Consider the following 20,430-nt stretch of genomic DNA (forward strand, 5'->3'; position numbering starts at 1 on the left):
TAAATTAACTTTCAAATGCAAAAATTTTAACCTTATCTTTGTAAGCCATAAAGTAATAAAAATTATAATATAGAGAACCTAAGCAAAAGATAACAGATTTAAATGGAGACGGTATTTCTATTTTGAATAACAAGTGGAAGTAAGAAGGGAGTGCTTTCCAAAAATGGAAGAGAGCAAGTATAATGCTATAGAGACTGGAGGTGGAGAGAGAGAGAGAGAGAGTGTGTGTGTGTGTGTGTGTGTGTGTGTGTGTGTGTGTGTGTGTGTGAATGTGAATGAATATATAATAAGGTTGGAGCCAAGTTTTGAAAGGATTTGTATTTAAGTGACATCGTATTCGTTTGGGAGGGGAAAAAAAAGGAATAGACTCTTAAGAGAACTAATGAAGAAAGAAGGAGTGAAAGGTGAATAGCAGTTCTAGACCTCAAGTTGTATTATAAACCAATAACTATCTGAATTATTTGGTTCTAATTAAAAAAATAGAAAAGTAGGTCAGGGAAACAGTCTAGATAAAGAAACTGAAACGTTCAGACTCTGTAATCTGGTATTGATTAAACCCAAGAACATTGTGTGCTTTTGGAGGGTTTTACCTGTTCAATAAGAATTTCTTGGAAAAACTGGAAGGCAAACTAGCAAAAATTAATAGTTTTAAAGCAACCTCTTAGTCCTTGTGCCAAAATGAATTCTCAATTTAAATATAAAAAGTCACATAACCTAAAATTTTTAAAAAGTCACATAACATTAAAAAAAAACCCCAAGAGATATCTTTCACAAGTGTGAATATGGAATCTGAATGTAAAAAGCTGAAAAGCTTGTACCTACACACAATCAATGCAGATAGGATAAGAAGAGAGGCTTTCAATTAGGAAAAGCAGTTTTTACTTGTCCCATCTTTGATATGGGTGTGACGTCTGGTATGAATAAGGAATTATGACAAATATTTAAGACAACAATCTATTTTCAAATAGGCTGTGGTGCAAACAATTCTCAGGGAAAAAAGTATAAGCTATTATAGCCATTACTTCAAATCACTAATAATTAGAAAAAGGCTAGTTAAAACAGCTTGGAGTCACCTCATTCACAGAAAATTGGTTCCTATGACAAAAAAATGTGAATAGTTAACATTATAGGTGTTTGGAAAGACAAGCACATTAATACCTTTTTGGTCGAACTGTAAATTGGTCATCTATTCTAGAAAGCAACTTGGAATTATATTTTAAAAGGGACTAATTCCCATACGCGGGAATCCCATTACTTTGTATGTATACTCCAAAGGAGGAGGAAAAAAGAAATTGATGTCTCATTCACAGCTGAATAGTCCATTATGGAACTTTTTCTGCTTACACAAAAATGGAAACAAAGTAGATGTCCGTTGTTTGGAGACTGAATAAACAAAGTGTGGTTCACAAATGTAATGAAATATTACTGTACCATAAGAAATAGCAAATGTGAGAAATTCAGAGAAACATGAGAAAACTCACCAGGAACAGATTCGGAATTAAATAAAAACCAGAAAAGCAAAATATACAATATTTACCATATTCTAAGTTCAGAGAACGAAAAGAAAATGAATGTTAACCTTTTTGTGGCTGTTTTTTACTTGGGAGTAGAGCAGAGAAAAATTTAACTCCTACCTTTTCTTAGAGACATAGAAGACTTTGGGCATTGATTGTTTACTATATTTGATGATTGATGAATAGGATAGTTTTGCTAAGCTTTTCTTTTAAAATCCTTTTTTTTCTTCAGGGGCTAGAGGGCTTAGAGATTTAGAGAAGAAAGGAGAGATATATTTTGAAATGATAATGAAATAAAAGTGCATCAGTTAGATAAACAATATAAAATATTCTTAACAGCAAATTTATTTCTATTAGAGCTCAATTTTCATTTGTTACTACCTTTTTTGTCTCATATACATACATATAAATGCATGCAGCATTTTTCAGTATTTATAACTTTTTCTTCTTTTTATCAAGTACCTTTATCCCCCTATTCTAAATTTTATTAAACTGATTTTATTTTTAAAGGGCATGGATGTTGTTAGACCAGTACAGAAAGAAGTCAAAACTTTTCCGTACTAAAGTGCTCTTGGCTCCTCTGGGAGATGATTTCCGTTACAGTGAAAGCTCAGAATGGGATCAACAGTACCAGAATTATCAGAGAATTTTTGATTATTTGAATTCTCAGCCTGAATTACATGTCAAGGTAATTTGAAAATATTTAGATATAAATGATATTTTCATGATATTGATATTGAATGATACTGAAGTTTCTTAATTAAACTGCTCTAGTTTCTTTGCATTGCATTTCTCTGTCTTTTAGAATTTTAGTAGATTTTGTATAAAACTGTTTCACCGAGTTGAAAATCATCTCCTGTTACTACCTCCAGAATCAAAATAGAAAGGCCTCTGTTGAGGATTTGAAGTTCTTAATGTCCTTGCCCCTTCCTACTTTTTAAGCCTTGTTAAGCCTTACTCTTCTCCATACCCTCTGTGATCCAATGTACCAGTCAAATTCAAATAGGAAGGGATCTCCCTGGCTTGCATGTTTATTTAGAAAAACACAAATTAGCATTATCTGTGTTGTATTGTATTTTGTTAAACATTTCCCAATTACATTTCATTTTGGTTCTGCCTGAAAGAAACTATAGTGCTAAACTACACCAAGTTGGACATCTGATGTCCAAGCTTAACTTGCAGGTTTGCCAGTGTGACCTTCCATTTCCTGTATCCATGGCCTCATGCTTGGAATACTCTGCCACCACTTCTGCACATCTGCCCCCTTAGTTTTCTGTGGCTTCCTTCAAGACGAGACTTAAAAGGTGGGAATCTTCTCCAGGAGGCCTGTGCCTTCCCGTTTCAGAGTCCCTTCATCTACATTGTTTATCTCATGCTGCCTTGTTCTTTTTTTTTTTTTTTGCCGTTTTGGAGGGCAATTGGGGTTAAGTAACTTGCCCAACGTTACACAGCTATTTTTTTTTTGTGTGTGTGTGTGTGTGCTAAGTTTCTGAGGTCAGAACTGAACTCAGGACCTCCCAACTCTGGGGCCGGTGCTTTACTCACTGCACCACCTAGCCACCCCTGCCTTGTTCTTTACATGTTGTCTCTCCCAGGAGAAAGTACACCTTGAGGGCAGGGACTGTAAAAAAAAAAAAAAAAATTTTTTCTATTTCTAGTGCTTAGCATGGTGCCTAGTACATAGTAAGTATTTAACGATGCTTGCTGGCTGTTGACTCACTTTATTTTATAATGTTTTGGCTCTGAATTTTTTCTTAAATAATGGAGAATTTGCCTCTTATTTGATTGAAAACATCAGGACATAATGATTCTAATGTTATTTTCTCTTGATGTTTTTTTTTTTTTAATGTGATTGAGTCCTTTGTTGGTGTAGATGAACTTAACATGAATTTGACAGAGAAATGACTTGTTCTTAGGGAATAAATCCATTAGAGGTTGCTCTCAGGTGATCGGGAACACTCAAATTAAACCATCCTCTTAATGAGAGGAGATGGAAAAAGCTTTTCAGTTCAATACTATATTGAGGAAATTGCCATCGGCATGAATATGTGTTTATCATGTATTTAAAACACATATTCATGCATAGTTACAAATATTGAGAGCTTGCATTATTGATATCATTTCCTTTTTTTACTCAGAGAAAATGAAATAATTAAAAATGATACACATCTCATTTAAGGAATCAATACATCAAACATCTTAGGTCTTTTTTAAAAGCCCAGAGCACTAGGTATCAATTGAAAAATTCATCTTGTCTTTATTTGTATTTTTAATATATTATAATGCCAGTAGGTGGTTTTTTTTCTTTTAAATTTTATTTCAGTTAGTATTTATTCAGCTCCTGCTATGTGGCAGGCACTATATTTAGCACTGGGAAAATTTTTTTTGTTTCATTGTTTTTTTTTCTTTTCATTTTTCAAGTGCTTTATAAACTTCTGATTTATATCATTCATTTCTGCCTGATTTTGAGTTACAAATTTTCTCCCTGTTTTTCTCCTACCCACTGCCCCAAACTAGCAGTCCCACAGGACATCCCCTCCTCCAATCTGCTTTCTCTCATATCTTCTCCCATTCCCCTTCAACTTTTCCAGTAGGGCATGGTAGATCTCTATGCCCCGGTGCCTGTATATCTTCTTTCCCAATTACATGTAAAATAATATTAATAATTTATATATATATATATTTTAAACATTTGATTTTAAAACTTTGAATTTCAGATTCATTACCTTCCTCCCTTGTCACCCACCCTTACTGGGAAGATAGGTAGTTCAGTATAGGTTGTGTAGCTAATGCAAAACATTAACATAGTAGATATATGGCAAAAGACTGACTATATTTCCCTCCTTCCTATCCCACCTCCCACTTGTTCTATTCTCTACTTTGATCCTGCCCCTTTTCAACTTCTCTCCACCCTGAGCCTGCCCTCCCTTTCATCATACCCCCTCTCATCCCCTTCTCCACTACTCTCCTGTAGGGTGAGATACCCTTTTTGTGTGTATTTCATTCCCTCCCCAAGCCAAATTCAATGAGAATAAGGTTGACCCATTCCCTTTTGCCTTCCTGTTCTTCCCCTCTGTTGTAACCATTTTTCCTTGACTCTTTTATATCGCATAATTTACCCCATTCTGTCTCTCCCCATCTCCTCTCATTATATTCCTCTCTCACCTCTTAATTTCACCTTTTAAGTATCATCCCTTCCTATTAAATTGGTCCTGTGCACTCTATCTGTGTATACCTGTAAACATATATACACACATTCACATATGTATTCGTACTCCTGTATACCCCCTGATATATATGTGTGTATATATATATATATATATATATATATATATATATATATATATAATATATATATATTTCTATTCCCTTCAACTATTTTCATACTGAGAAAATTTTCATCAGTTACAATTATCGTTTTTCCATGTAGGAATGTTAATAGTTCAACTTTGATAAGTTCTTTATGATTTCTTTCCCGTTTACCATCTCATGCTTCTCTTGCTTCTTGTATCTGAATGTCAAATTTTCTATACAACTGTTTTTTTCAGCAATAATGCTTGAAAATCCTCTGTTCCACTGAATGACTGTATTTTCCCCTGAAACATGATACTCAGTTTTGCTGGGTAGGTGATTCTTGGTTTTAATCCCAGCTCCTTTGCCCTCCAGAATATCATATTCCAAGCCCTTTGATCCCTCATTGTAGAAGCTGCCAGATCCTTTGTTATCCTGATTGTGTTTCCACAATATTCAAATTGTTTCTTCCTGGCTCTTGTAATATTCACTCCTTGATCTGGGAATTCCAGAACCTGGCTATAATATTCCTAGGAGTTTTCTTTTTGGGATCTTTTTCAGGAGGTGATTAGTGGATTTTTTCAACCTGTATTTAGCCCTCTGGTTCTAAAACATCAGGGCAGTTTTCTTTGAGAATTTCTTGGAGGATGATTTCTAGGTTCTTTCTTTGATCATGGCTTTCAGGTAGTCCAATAATTTTTAAATGATCTCTCCTGGATCTATTTTCCAGGTCAGTGGTTTTTCCCATGAGATATTTCACATTGCCTTCTATTCTTTCATTTGTTTGGATCTGTTTAACAGCATCTTGATTTCTCATCAAGTCATTAGCTTCCATTTGCTCCAATCTAATTCTGAAACAATGATTCTCCTCAGTGAGCTTTTGAGATTCTTTTTCCATCTGGCAAATTTGGCTTTTTAAGGCATCCTTCTCCTCATTGCCTTTTGGAGCCTCCTTTGCCATTTGAGTCAGTCTGTTTTTTAAGGTATGATTTTCCTTAGGCTGTTGACTCTCATTTCATAATTTTTTTGCATTGTTCTCATTTCTCTTCCCAATTTTTCCTCCACTTCTCTTATCTGCTTCTTAAGGTCCTCTATGGCCTGTAACCAGCTTATATTTTCCTTTGAAGCTTTTGGTGCAGGAGTTCTGACTTCACTGTTTTCCTCCTGTTCCATGCTTTGATCCTTTTTGTCCCCAAAATAGGAGTCTAATGTTGGATTCTTCTGTTTGCTTTGCTTCCTTTGCCTGGTCATGTTGCCACTCAATTGCTTGACTTTTGGGCTTTTTGCCACAGTAGGACTCTGCTACCAGACAGGGAAGCTTCGTCTCAAACGCTTGGGTTTTCTCAGCTGCTGGAGGTTTTAGTTGGGTGCCCTCTCTGAAGCCCCCACACGCTCTGCAAGTTGATCACACACCCCAAGACTTCCACCTTAGGCTGCAATCCAGATCCAAGCAAGTTAAAGCAAGAGTGATTACTACTTAGACTGGTTGCTTGGTCCCCCTACACTCTGCAGGCCAGTAGCTAAAGTTGCTGTGTGGCTGCGCCACAGCCCTCAGCAGCTTTTCGACACAGGAGCAAAAGACCAGCCACTTCAAACCACTGGGTCCCAAAGTCCACAGTGCACTTATCTGTCGCTTCTGTCCTTAGCATCTATGTGTTGATACGTCTTGAAATGGCCACAGCTGCTGGTGATCTGGATTCCCTCCAGTGGATGGCTGGTCAAGTCCACCCTGGGGTTAAAACTTCGTTTTGGTGCTGTGCTTGGCTCCCAGAGTGGGTGCTGTGCTCGGCTCCCAGAGTGGGTGCTGTGCTCGGCTCCCAGCGTGAGTGCTGTGCTGGCTGATTCCTGCCTGGCCTGCTGGGCTGTCCTCGGGAGGTTAGCTTTTTTCATTTTGTGGGTTCTGTAGCTCCAAAGTTTTTTCGGAGTCCCCTTTTACATGGATTGGAGGTAGTGAGATCCGGAGCCATGCAGAGGTCCTGTTTCTACTCTGCCATCTTGACTCACCTCCTGGAAAATTTTTTTTTATAAAAGGCAAAAACAGTCTATGCTCTCAAAGATCTTACAGTCTAATTAAAATTTGTTTTTCAGATTTTCTGATTTATTGCCTAAATTACTGTTCTTTAAATCTGACAAAAAGGAAATGTCAGCCTACACACTAATAGCAATCTTTAATCAAAGCATTTAGAAGATTTTCATCCCATTGTAACCATTAATTGTTTGTTGTATATCTATACATTATTAAAACTGGAGGAGACCTTTCATATCTCTTTGTCTAATACTTTCATTTTACAGATGGAGAAACTGAGGCCTAGACAGGTGAAATGACTTTGTATTTGCTAATATCATTCTGTATACAAGTAGTAACGACTCCCACATTCTGTCTAGTCGGATGCTTCCTATTGAACCTTACTGATGACTTTTACTTCGGTACTGATTAAGCTTAGTACCTTTCTTGGTGTTGCTTTGTGCTCCTGCCTGCTAACATCTTTATATATATGCATATTCCATATGTTTCAGGCTTTTATCAATCAGAAGTGTCTTCTGCTTTATTAAATTATTGATTTGCTTGCATTTAAATCTTTATAGTATTCCAAATGATACTATACCATAGTATAGTATTTCAAATGAAAGTTCTGAATTTCAAAAATGTTAATTTCTTATTGGAACTTGCTCTTTGCTTTGTAGAAAATTAATGAAGTCATTGTCCTTTAGTTTTGCTTTCTGGGACTTAGTGGTTCAAGCTGTTAGCATGCCCAGGTATAGAAAATTAAAGCAAGAAAAATGGGACGCATGATTTTTGTGTATATACCTATTTACATGAAATATATGCAAAAATTATGAGACAAAATGGTTAGCTAACTCACAGGTACGTGTTTAGAGCAAGGATTCTTAAATCTTGTGTCCATGAACTCATTGTTTTTTTGAGGGTAGAGATTTGGGAAAAAATATTTTATAATCTTTTAGTATAACCACTTTTTGTTATTATTATATTTGTTATATATTTATTATTATTATTATATTTGTTATTATTATATTTTGTTTTATGAATTTAAAACTTTTATTGTGAGAATGGGTCTCTGACACCAGAAAGGTTTAGGAAGCCTGGTTTAGAGAGCGTCCACAGAAATATTATTTGCATTGCATACTTTTAATTTATTTATACAAGACTGTCAGGTGAAAGCCTGTATTTTTCCCTTCTTATGTATTAAATTTAAATGTAACCTGCAAATGCTTTTCAGAAATTTAAACAGTTTTAATCACTAGTCAGTACAACTTGATTTAATTATATTGCTTCAAATGTATAACTGGATCACATTTTTTCATTGTTTGTATTTTGTACCCTCACTGCTCTTATGGACAGATAGTAGTTTCTAAAAAATCTCTCTTTATGAGTTGTTGCCCTAGTAGATATTCCTTTCCACTAAACCATAATTTTCCACATTATTGAAATCTGTTAATCAAAGTTATTTCCTAAAGTTGTGGAATATTCTGCTTTTTATTCCAAACATTACTTGTCCCTGTCATCTTCTTTCTGTCTTGATTTACAAAATCCTGAGTTTTGGGTTTCCCACTTGCCACTTTCAGAGAGAGAGAGAGAGAGAGAGAGAGAGAGAGAGAGAGAGAGGTTAAAACTTAACATTTAGAAGTTAAGTGGTTTTCAGTTAACTTCTGAATTTTTTCTTTTCTCAACAATTTGTGCATGTGTTCAAACTAGATGCATATAAAGTCAGTTTTGGTAATTTGAGATTTGTTATAAATAAGAGTGCAAACATTAATTAGTATTTGCCAGATTTTATTAATGCCACTGATCAACCAGAGTAGGTGTTGATGCAGTATTTTCACTCCAAATACTTATTGTTGAAATTTTTATTCCCTCTTTAAAATTCCTGAACTATTAGTTGAAGATAATAATTATTATATTACCTTTTTTTTAAAAAACAGATTCAATTTGGCACTTTATCAGATTATTTTGATTCCTTGCATAAAGTAGATGAACAACACAAAAAAAATACTAAATCATTATTTCCTGTTCTGAGTGGAGATTTCTTCACGTATGCTGACAGAGATGATCATTATTGGAGTGGATATTTTACTTCAAGACCATTCTATAAACGAATGGATAGAATAATGGAATCTTACTTAAGGTAAGTATAACTATATTTTAAAACACACGTCTTATAGAGCAATACTTCTATTCAAATTTTAGGTAATAAATGAACTAATTGGAGATCCTGAAGTTTATTCTTGGATTTTCTTCCTGCTTCATTACCGCACGTGATACTAATTGTGTATCAAGTAAAGTAATGTTTATTAATGCATCATTTATATGAAGGTTAACCTTTACAGTAGCCACAATTGACCAGAATGTGAAGAACTCTGAAGATAAGCAAACAAATTGAAGCAAAAAGCCTATATATTAAAAAGAGATCTCTTTTACTCCTAGGATTCCCCTCAGATTCCTGTGAAATCTTACTAACATTTAATTGTGATTGAATGTAAAAAGGTTTGGTTGAGTGGTTTCATTATCATAATCTCAGAGTTGTCTGGGACCTCTGAAATCATAGTCCAATCCAAACAATTTATTTCTCATCTTATGTCATTTTAAAGGAGAAAGGGTAACAGACATATGGGTGGTATGAAGAAATTCCAACTGATAGCCTGCTTTTAAATGAGCACCCTGAACAAAAGTTATCAAAAGTAAACACAATAACAATTGAAAAAAATGTGGTACTATTTTTTTGGTAAGACTTTACAGGGATTCATGATCATCATTATAAATATTTATAATTAAGGAGAAATTAGTGTGTATTATATCCATTTAATAATAATAGTTCAGTCTATTTTGGCAACATTTTCTATCCAAAATAATTAAAATTAAAGTTTTCATAGAGTAAAAATAAATCAGTTACTTATGGAGCCTTTCCTTGATAATTCTGGAATAATTAGTATTACTGGTTTATCATACAATGTTATATATTTGTACAAATTAAGATGTTAGTGTTATATCTTGGTAATACCCTTGTAAATTTTCATGTATTATTGAAAAATAGAGAATATTTCTTTGGCATATTGGTTTAAGTGTTATAAAAGTCACAGATATTACACATTTTCTGGATGGAAAACCTTTTGGAAAAATTTAAAAAGCATTGTGAATTTCTGAGTATGACTTTTTCTTACCTATGATTTCATAAGTTTGGAGAGTACTTGGTATGATAATTCCCTCTGCCAGTTCAGATTCTCAGCTTGTGTGCAACTTATAGATTCATAGGATATAGACTTGGAAGGGAGTTTAAAAGCTCTTCTTAAAAGGGAACTTAAACCCCATCATTTACATATGAAGAGATAAGCCTCCTACAAAGGTTAAATGACTTTGCCAGTGTCAGAAATAGGAATATTTGGAAAAGTTAACCAGTTCTGCTTTAGAAGTTTTGAGTTTGAGATGTTTATGGAATATCTAGTTTTAAATATCCAGGTGTCAGTTGGTGATAGAGAAGACTTGAGCTCAGGAGAGAGGTTAGGATGAGTTATAGATCTGGGAGTTGTCTGAAGAGATGATAATTAAATCTATGGGTGCTAATATTTTCAGAGAGAGAGAAAGAGAGGGAAAGCAATGAGATGAGCTCCCAAAAGAGAGCATTGGAGTATACCAACTCATAGGAGTCGTGATAGAAATTATGCTTCATGTTTCTGTTGGTTGCAGGTCTGATGCGATGGGTCAATCAGAACTTGAGTGTTCAAATAATTAATACACTTAATAAAAATATATTCAGACATCTCCAGGTGGAACCAGTTCTCAATGTGGTTAAAAAGCAGTTCATTAAAATAAAAGCAGATAAAAGCGCAACTGGTTAAGGAAGTTTCCTGGATTATCAGGCATTCCCTGCCAAAGTTCTAAAAAAACACTTTTATATTCTTCTTGCCCAAAAGGCCCATAGGTCCTAGTTCAGGCTACCTTAAAACATAGTTAATCTACACTACTTGATCCAGCTCCACGGTTTTGTTGCTCATAACACTCCTGGTTGGTGTGGAAATGTGAGGGGTTAATTCATCCTTCCTGTTTCTCTGGTATCCTGGCATACAACAAGCCAGCGAACAAAACTAAAAGGGAACATTTAGACAAAGTTAAGAGGAAAACAGAGAGTGAATATTGCTACGAAAATCCAGAGAAGAGAGAATTTCCTGGAGAAAAGGATGATCAACAGTGTCAAATGCAGCAGAAAGACAAGAAGGATAAGAACTGAGAAAAGATCATAATATTTGGTGTTAAAGAAAGCAGGTAATTTTGGAGAAGGCATTTTTATTGGAGTGATGAAGTACGAAACCAGATAGAAAAGAGAGGTGAGCTGGAGTGTATTGCAGTGCTGAGGAGGAAGTGGGGACCAAGTATAAACAATTTTTAGAACCTTAGCCAAAAAAGGGAGCATGTGTGTAACGCAATACACACACACAGACACTCACACCCCTTGAGAGGATGTTATAGTCTAGAGAAATTTTTTAAGAATTAGGATACTGAAAACAACTAGTAGATAGTAAAAATTGGAAGATTAATGGGGAATAATTAAGGGGAGAATCTGCTGAGGAAGATGGGAGGGGCTGGGATCAAGGTCCCATACAGTATAGTTAGCATTGGGAAGAAGAACTGCTTCATCAGAAATTGTAATATAAAGAAGGCTGGGTTTTTTTGTTTGTTTTGGGGTAGGGTAGAGATTAAGAGGAGGGAGCTCAAGGCGAATAGCCTCTGTTTTCTCTGTAAGAATGGAACTGAGATTGTGTAGGTAGGAAACAGAAGATTTAGAACAACCTCTATTGACAGAGAGATAGGGAACCAATCAAATAAGAGTGAAAGATTACCTTATTGCCAAGAGTTCCCAATTGAGATTAGATACCATGAATTTTAGTGGGTCTACAATACCAGCTCCATTCAGCAGCATGAAATAGGAGTTGAAAAGGTGAATGGTGGGAGTAATATAAGTTTTTGATGTTGCCAGGCCAGAGGAGCCAGAGATTTGATCATCAAGCACAGTGTGGAGTTGAACTGCTTAACTCTAGGTTTGAGAAGGGAGGAAGGGGTGAAGTCAAAGCAAGGGTAAATAGCTTGAGAAAATATTGAGGGATGGAACAATTAGATGCCATAATTCGAGAAAGTCCAGGGAGAGCTGGAGCTAGATATGAGCTTATGTTTAGATGGAGGATTAATAGCTTGCATTTCTATAGAGCTTTGCAGATGTTATCTCATTTTATTCTCACAACAACCCTCTGAGGTAGGTGGTGTTAAGGTGGTTGGTAAATGTCTAGGGCTGTTTTTGAAATCACTTCCTCTTCCAGGTCTAGCACTCTACCCACTTTGCCTTCATTTATTTTGTTTGACCACTCCCCCTCTTCCTTAATCCTCACCTCTGGTCCCTTGCCTACTACTGTCACTTCTTCATGAAGACTAGTTTTTTATATATCTCCTCATCTGTCTACTCCCATTACTATCACTTTAGTTTGGATCTACCTATCATTTGGAATATTGTAATAGTTCCTCCTAACTGGTTTTGTCTCCAGTTCTTTAATTCATTTCTAATACAGCTGGAAGATTAATTTTCCTGATTAGGTTTGGCCTAATTCATAGGTCTAACTGTGTTTAGTCCTTTGCTCAAAAATTCATGTTGATCTTAGGATAAAATATAAACTCCTTATCCTCGCTGTCTGACTCCAGCCTAACCATTCAGCCCTATTTCACATCTGTATTACCTATTCCAGGCAGATTGAATACTAGGATATATTGGGTGAAGAATGGGGATAAGCTGGAGCCTGAGGGAGGTGGCTCCAGGGGAAGAACAAATTGACTGAGACTGTGAAGATGTACCAAATGGTAGCAGCTACAAGGGAGACTAAGGTGGTGTCCATTATGTCAAAATGGGAGGCAGAAATTATTATAGAAAAAATGAGCATAATTGACCACATTGAAGCCCATTTTGAATGTTCCTTTGCTTCTAGATAGTGAAGTTGTCAAAATTTTGCCTACTGCTTTCCTCTTCTATGGTAATGTAATTAAGTGGCATTTAGATTTTTAATTTTGTAGGAGTGGGTCAGATTTTCTTTTAGAAATGTACATTGACAGGCGGCCAGGTGGCACAGTGAGTAATGAATTCTCCAGAGAACTTCTGGTCCTGATGGCTACCTGAATGAAAGCTAACTGCTTAGCTTCCACATACCTACTTCAGCAAACCTGAAATTCACACTAGGTTGGAGAATGATTTAAAACTTGAATGAAGAAGTGAAATAAACAACTTAATTTGCCAAGTAGTGGTGAATTTTCTGTTTTCAGGGGGAGGGGGTTCTGGGGAGTGAGCTCCACAAGTAGTCAACCAGAGGCCCACCCATAGGAAAGGGACCTTACAGAAGAACCAGTGCCAGGCCAAGCAAAGAAGCAGTCCTGATGTGACCAGATACAGACCAGAGATCTAAATGGCCTGCAATCTCTGTCAAAGGCAGAAAGAGGGAAGAACTTCCCTGAGAGCCCCAGGGCATATGAAGACTCCATTGTGGTTAGCCCTGGAAGCTTTAGCAACCACCAGGAACCAAAGTAAGCAGTGGATTGCAGCAGTGCTCAGAGCAGGAAAGACCAGGGACCCCAGGGTCTGTTGAGTTCACCAATACTAAGACTAAGGATCTTGAAAATCCAGCACAGTGAACCTTAAAGGTTTAGGGGATTCAGGGTAGAAGCAGGGCCAGTCACCTCACCCAAAAGTTAAATTTTAAATCAACAATTGAAGCTGTAGAGATGAATAAATGAAAGATGACAGTGACTATTGGTATGAATAAAAAAAATATATTTCAGGTCTAGAAAAGCTTGAGAATCCAAACTAGAAGAGTGTAACGCCATAAGGAACTGCAAGCAGTGACTTAGAGGGGAAAACATGGATTTTTCATAAAGGCTAAATGAATATCTAAATGAAATAAAAGCCCAGGAGGAAAGTATTGGAAAGGGAATAAATTTATAAAAGAAGGTGGTAAGTTTTACATAATGGACTTATTAAAAATTAAAATGGTCCAATGAGAAATAATTGAGTCCATGAGAAAGCTAGAAATATTAAAAAAAAATGAAAACATTGAAAAATAAGAGAAATTATGAGCTACTGGGTTAAAAACAAAAGCAGAAAAATATGTCAGAGGTAATTTAAAAAATCACCACAGTCCTTGAAAAACATGATAATGCCTAGACACTATTTTCAACAAGTCATAAATGAAAACTGCTTAAATCGGTTAGAACAGAGGACAAAGTGAACATCAAAAAGATCCCTTCATCATCTGCTGAATGAAAATGAACAATCATAGGACAAAATCAAGAGCTTCCAAATCAAAGGAAAAAATAGTACTCAAGCATCCAGAAAAGAGGGGTTAAAGTACCAAGGGATTATAGTCACATAGGATCTGGGAACTTTTACTGTGAGAGATCATGGAATCATGGAATATATTCTAATATACAAGTGAAAAGAGACTTAGAAAAAATAATAACTTAAATCTCCAACACTGAATTTAATCCCATAGGGGAAAAAATGGATCTTTAATGGAGTTGAGAACTTTCAGAAATTTTTGATATAAAGGCCAAAGCTGAGTGGGAACTTGGAAATGTAAAAATAAGGGATTAGAAAGATTTGAAGAATATTCCCTATGGGAAGAGGCTGCATGATGACTTAGTGCCAAAATTCTAATGGAAAGAAGAAACAAATGTCAACTTTAGAAGGTTAATGTCTTCTAACATCTTTTAAAACAATTTTGAGTTCCAGATTGTCTCCTTCCTCCAGCCTCTGGCCCACCCATGGAAAAGGCAAGAAATAATGCTATCTGATATACATATGAAGTCATACAAAGCATTTCCATGTTAGCTATGTTGCCTCTTCTCCTCACCCCCCCAAAAAAAAGGAAAAGAGAAAAACTATATACTTCCATCTGTACTCAGAGTTGATCAATTCTTTCTGGTAGTCTATTATATACCTTTGGAATTCTTGGATCATTGTATTGATCAGAGTAGCTATTCCTTTCACAATTGATCATTATAATATTTCTCTCTTTGTGTACAATGATCTCTTTGTTCAGCTAACTTCACTTTGTGTCAGTTTCCTGTCATTGTAATAGGTTAGGTTCTTTTTTGTTGTTGTTTGCTTATTTTTTGCTTATTTTTATGGCCTATTTCTTGATTTTGATCTTTATGCTAAAAGTTCAGTTCTTTTTTACCTGGAAGTGAGGGTGGGATTCCCAAGCTACAGGTTTTTTTTTCATGCAACTGTCTTTACACCTAGTTCTGGGTGTTTCTAAAATTTCAATGCTTCCCAGGTGGTGTGAACCTGGAGAGTTGTGTTCACTGCTCTCCTGCTCTGGTCATTACCCAGAAAGGGCCCTACTGCTTTGTAGTTGCATGTACTAAGCATTTCTCTTTTCTGGAACCAAGGCCCCTTCTCCATTGTGACCAAAAGGTCTGCTCTTTTCCTTGAAACTATGATCCAGAACTAGATATGGGCAGTGGAGTTGCATAAAGTAACTCCCAGTCCTGTGTCCAGTGCTAGCAGAGGGGTCCCCTGTAATCTCTTTCTGACCAGTTTTCCTGTTTCCTTACCATCTCAGGGCTGAGTCACTGATACACCAGACCAGCCCCTATCTCAGTATCCCGGATCTCTCCTTCTGACCTCCTAAATGGTCTTGGACTTGAAAAATATCTCACTCTACTCCCATGGAGGGTGGGGGGTGGGGGGAGGGAGGGTGCCACTACAAACCTTTTATTTGAGACATTACTTTAAAGTTTTTTGGGAGGGATGTTGGGACAGCTTGGCCGTAGTGCTCCCTCTGCTTCACTGTCTTGGTTCTACCTCACCTTAATGTCTTGGAAGGAGTTAAAAAAGAAACAGAGAGGTTCTGTGGGTTACATACTGAGAGTTTGAAGAATTGAAAGAGAAAAGAGAGAGGAATATAAAACCTGGTGTAGAAAGAAGACCTGAGACTTATGAGAAGAGTAAATAAACCATGGGGAAGGAGCAGGAGAAATGGCATAAAGTGATCCTCACTTATCTAAAATAAAGGAGATTAAAAATACTTACAGACAAACAGTTTGGTGTAGAAATAATCTCAACCTTAACAGGGAAATAATTGGGTAAAGGGAGGGGCATTAAGAGGGAAGAAAAAAAACAGGGAGGAAATTGTTACAAAGCAAAAGAAAATTGGTAATCCTGAAGCAGAGACTGAAAGGAAAAAAGAAGGGGCCAATCAGTTGGGAAATGGCCGAATAAATTTAACTGTATATAAATGCAATAAAAATATTGTTTCCTAAGATGCCATAGACAGTTTTGTAGGAAATCAACAAGCCCTCTTCAGATTTATATAGAGTGAAATAAAAAGAACTAGGTGAAAAATGTATGGAAAATAGCAACATTTAGAAGGAAATCAATTTTGGTTGATGCCCCAAGGATGTTTCTGTAGGACTTCTGATGAAGCAGACCCTTTTATAAAATTCTAATTTATTTTGTGGAATTTTTATTCTTTTTTCCTGCCAAGTGGAAAAGCTTTTATTTTATTTTTATAATATACATATGAAGTCATGCAAAGCATTTCCGTGTTAGCTATGTTACTAACAAAGAAGTGATAGACACCAGGTGCAGAAAGAAATATGGTGTGGATTTATTTTCTTTGGCTGTATTTACTTGTTACAGAAGCTTGTTGGTTTTTTTTTTTCTTTCCCCTCCCCTGTGGGTTTTTAATGGGAGCTAAGGATTAGGGAACATAGAGGAATTTAACAATAGTGAGGGAAGCATCAGTTTTTTTAAAAATTAGGCCATTGAAGTATTTTTTTAAATTCACAGAAGAGAATACTAATAGAAAAAAGCTCAGACCAAGATAGTTTTGGAAGTGACATAGAATTTATAACTTTTTTTTGAAGCAGTGTTGTTCATAAGAACAAATCCCAAAATCTGAAATAGTTTTAGAAAGAAATTTATTAGATCAGTGTTAGAGTTGGAAAGATGGGGTAGTTCCCTCTCCACATGTTTGGTTATATTATATAGCATTCAGATAAGGGCCTAATGACATTTGCCTGATAGCCTCACTTAGGCAGTAGGTCCTCTCCAAGAGGAAGGCAGTTTGAGATGTATGTCAACAGGTAGATCAATGTAATTTGGGGAATCCAAGATATAAACTTTGAAGGGGGGCGGGGGGCGGGACCCAAAACGAGTACTGGGTGGAATCTAAGCATTCCTTACAACCACTGTAGCGTCTCTGAGGTCAACCTGACCTCGACTATAAGCTTTTTGATTAAACAGTTTTCTAGCCACATAAACCTAAGTTCAAAAAGTATTAATAAATGATAAATAATTCACAACTGTGTGAGACATGAAGTGTCAAAATTTCACACATAATCCTTTTTTTTGTAGTATATTTGGAAATGTTCACTTTTTTTGTATGTTAAGAATTTAAAATTTTTGAAAAGAATGAATTCTAGATAAAAGGGGAACTACTAATATCAAGTTTTGAGAAAAGTTAATTTTGTTAGTTAGGAAGTAACATGAAGTAAGAATAGAAAAGTAAATGAAAGTTAAATGGTAATGACTCAAAAATTCTGACTTGGAAGATTTTTATTTTAGAGACCTTAGGAAGCTGCTAAAGAGTTCTGAGCAAGGCTGTGACATGTTCAGGCCCCTTTCTTAAGAAGAGATTCTCATTCTCTCTTTCTTCCTCTCTATTACCCTCCCCCCCTTTTCCTCTCTCCTCCCTACTCCCTAAGTCCTCCCTCTGGCCCTCCATATTTTGGAATGGGTGAGTTTAGAATGAGATTTTCCAATATAAATTTATAATAGCCAGATGAGAAATCAAGGGTAGAGCCCAGAAGAGAAATTTTATTTGGCTAAATAAATTTGAGTGTCATCGAGATAGAGATGATCATTAAATCTATTGCAATGGATGAGATCACGAGGGGAGAAAAATATATAGACAAAAGACTTAAATCATCAGGAATCCCATGTGTCATCAAGTTACTTTATTGAAGAATTAATTTGCTAGCATTGACTTTTTTTCCCTAATGAAGTCATAGAATCATAGAATTTAGAACTGAAAAGGACTTGTAGAGCTTAATTTAATTCCTTCATTTATGTAGGTAGGCAAATTATGGTCTATATAGATAAAATAATTTGCTCAAAGAAACATGTCATTAATATCAAGACAGGATTTGAAACTAGACCCTCTAATTTTAAATTCAGTGATTTTAACTTATACTTCAGTTTTTAATTTTACAAGTCTTTGTAAAATACAAATATTGTCTGTTATTTTATTTGTTTTGTGTTGTTATTTTTGTACTTTTAGGGCTGCTGAGATTCTTTATTCTTTTGCACGAATACAAGCTCAGAAATATAAGAAGACAAATGTGTTCCCTTCATCATCATATTATCAATTACTGACAGAAGCCAGAAGGAATCTTGGACTTTTTCAACATCATGATGCCATTACAGGAACTGCTAAAGATTGGGTGGTTGTGGATTATGGCACTAGGTAAGGTAGTTTTTAAAGGTTATTTTTTCCTTTTTTATATAGATTTTAAGGTTAATTATAGTTTTTTATTTCTGTGTTTTGGTTTTAATACAGTTTTTAATACAGTTTCCAATTTTATTAAGTTGCATTGTCAATATTGCCCTGGTGGTATTTTGTTTTTTGCAAAACCCTTGGCAATGTGCCAATGTATTTTCTACAGATATTTCTTAGCATCATACATTTAGAGTTAGAAGGAATCTTGGGGGTCATTTTAATCCAATTGTCTGATTTTATAGGTTAGGAAGCTGAGCGTTTGAGCAGTAAAATGACTTGTCCATGGTCAAAAAGCAGCAAGTAACAGAGACATGACTTTGTTGTTTCTGTTTCTAAATTGAGTGCTCTTTCTATCGTATGCTACACTACCTTTTTGAAAGACTGTCACATTGAAGAAATAGTAGACTTTTTTTCTACAGAATTAAAAAAAAATGAAATTAGGACTAGTAGATGCAAGTTATATGGGAAAAGATTACAGCTGAATATATGATAAGCATTTCAAAGGACCTTTCAAAAAGGCGAGTGGTCTGCTTTCAGAGGTGCTGAACTTCCCATCTCATTTGAAGTTTGCAGATATGCAGGATAAACAGTTGTTAGCCATTGAGAGGAAATTTGAACTAGTTATTCTGTAAGTTGTTCTGTAAGGTCCCTCCTAACTCTGAGTCTTTGGTATATCATTAATAACATAACTCAAAGTTGTAAAATTAATTTACAGTGTGTATACACATTGATGGCAAAATGTCCCCTTTGTTAGTTCAGTGTGCATTAAGCATGTGAAACTGCACTTCTGTTTTATCAGAATTTACTGCAATCACTATTCCAACTATAAGAAATGCTAATGATGCATTTAATTCACATATTTGTTTGACTTCACATTTAGAAGGGCTTTTGACTGATGATTTGGATTCCCATGTTCTCTCTTAAAAAACATTTGTATTGTGAATTCTACAATCATCAACAATCACAAGTATCTCATGACACAAAGAATAGGGAAGAGAACCATATAAGAAACCACAAATTTCTGCCACATTCAGTGCTGTAAATTTTCTTTACACATATATAAATCATCATACATGGTATCAAATTTTTTTCCTTTTTTTTTAACCCTTTCTCCATTTTCCCCCTGCCATCTGTAATTTGAAAAATTCTTTATTCATATTCCCCTCCTCCATTCATGTATGAGCACTCTTTTAGAACAAATATTTGTAGGCAAGCAAAACAAATCAAGATTTTTGCCCTGAGAATACATGTATGGTTCTTTACCCCTATCCCTTATCCCTTCTCTCTTGACTTTTGGAAGATAGATTTCCTCATCATTCTTTGGAAGTGATGATTGGCTGCTTATTTTAGCCAAAATTCAGAGGTCTTTCACAATTGTTTCCCCTCACATTGTTGTCATTGAATAAATTGTTCTTAATAAATAATAGTAATTATTAATAATAAATAAATTAATAAACTGTTCATAATCAGTTCATACAAATCTTTCCATATTTCTCTGAACCTGTCTTATCATATGACACAATAAAATTTTGTTGTTTTCATGTACCACAATTAGTTTAGCCATTCCCCAATTTATGGGTGTGAATTTATGTCTGTGGTTTATAAAAGCTATTAAAGCTATATAAAAGATATACTTATTTTGATGTGAAATCTAACAGCCTTGAAATATTTTGATAGTGTTCTAATTAGTATAGTGATTTGATTGTGAAAATTGCATAAAGTCCGTGTTGCCAAAACAGTCAGTTATGTCACAGTCAAATATGTCCAGATGACTGGAAAGAAATGATAGTCCATATTGCCTTGGTATCTGCTGACATTGTTTCATCTCTAATTGTGACATGGAGAGAAGTTCAACAAAGTAGAACATCTGCAGGTCATATCAATCTAGGGAACTTTTAAGTATAAGCCAAGTGGTATAGGCTACATGTATAACATCTGAAGATCAGAATTACTAAATTTAAAGAGGCTAGTTATAGAAGTGTGGCCACCAGGTAACATTTTTTCCTAAGGAAAAATGTTTGATAAGACATGATAGTGCTGTCTTCCCCAGTGTAGACTGAGTACCTGGTGAAAT

The 20,430-nt window shown here is 35.4% G+C and overlaps 1 protein-coding gene across 1 annotated transcript in view; it reads left to right on the plus strand.

Annotated features, from left to right (window-relative positions):
• MAN2A1 (mannosidase alpha class 2A member 1) overlaps window positions 1–20,430 on the plus strand; it is a 236,724-nt gene that overhangs the window by 109,035 nt on the left and 107,259 nt on the right. The window contains exons 8-10 of the mRNA XM_069088155.1: window positions 2,025–2,202; window positions 8,748–8,950; window positions 18,138–18,323. Of these exons, the coding sequence (XP_068944256.1) occupies window positions 2,025–2,202; window positions 8,748–8,950; window positions 18,138–18,323 (567 nt within the window). The remainder of the gene's footprint in view (window positions 1–2,024; window positions 2,203–8,747; window positions 8,951–18,137; window positions 18,324–20,430) is intronic.

The sequence above is a fragment of the Petaurus breviceps genome, unplaced genomic scaffold (assembly GCF_028583685.1).
Source record: "Petaurus breviceps papuanus isolate PSGF00001 unplaced genomic scaffold, PetGlider_PUasm1.0 184, whole genome shotgun sequence".
NCBI classification, from domain to species: domain Eukaryota; kingdom Metazoa; phylum Chordata; class Mammalia; order Diprotodontia; family Petauridae; genus Petaurus; species Petaurus breviceps.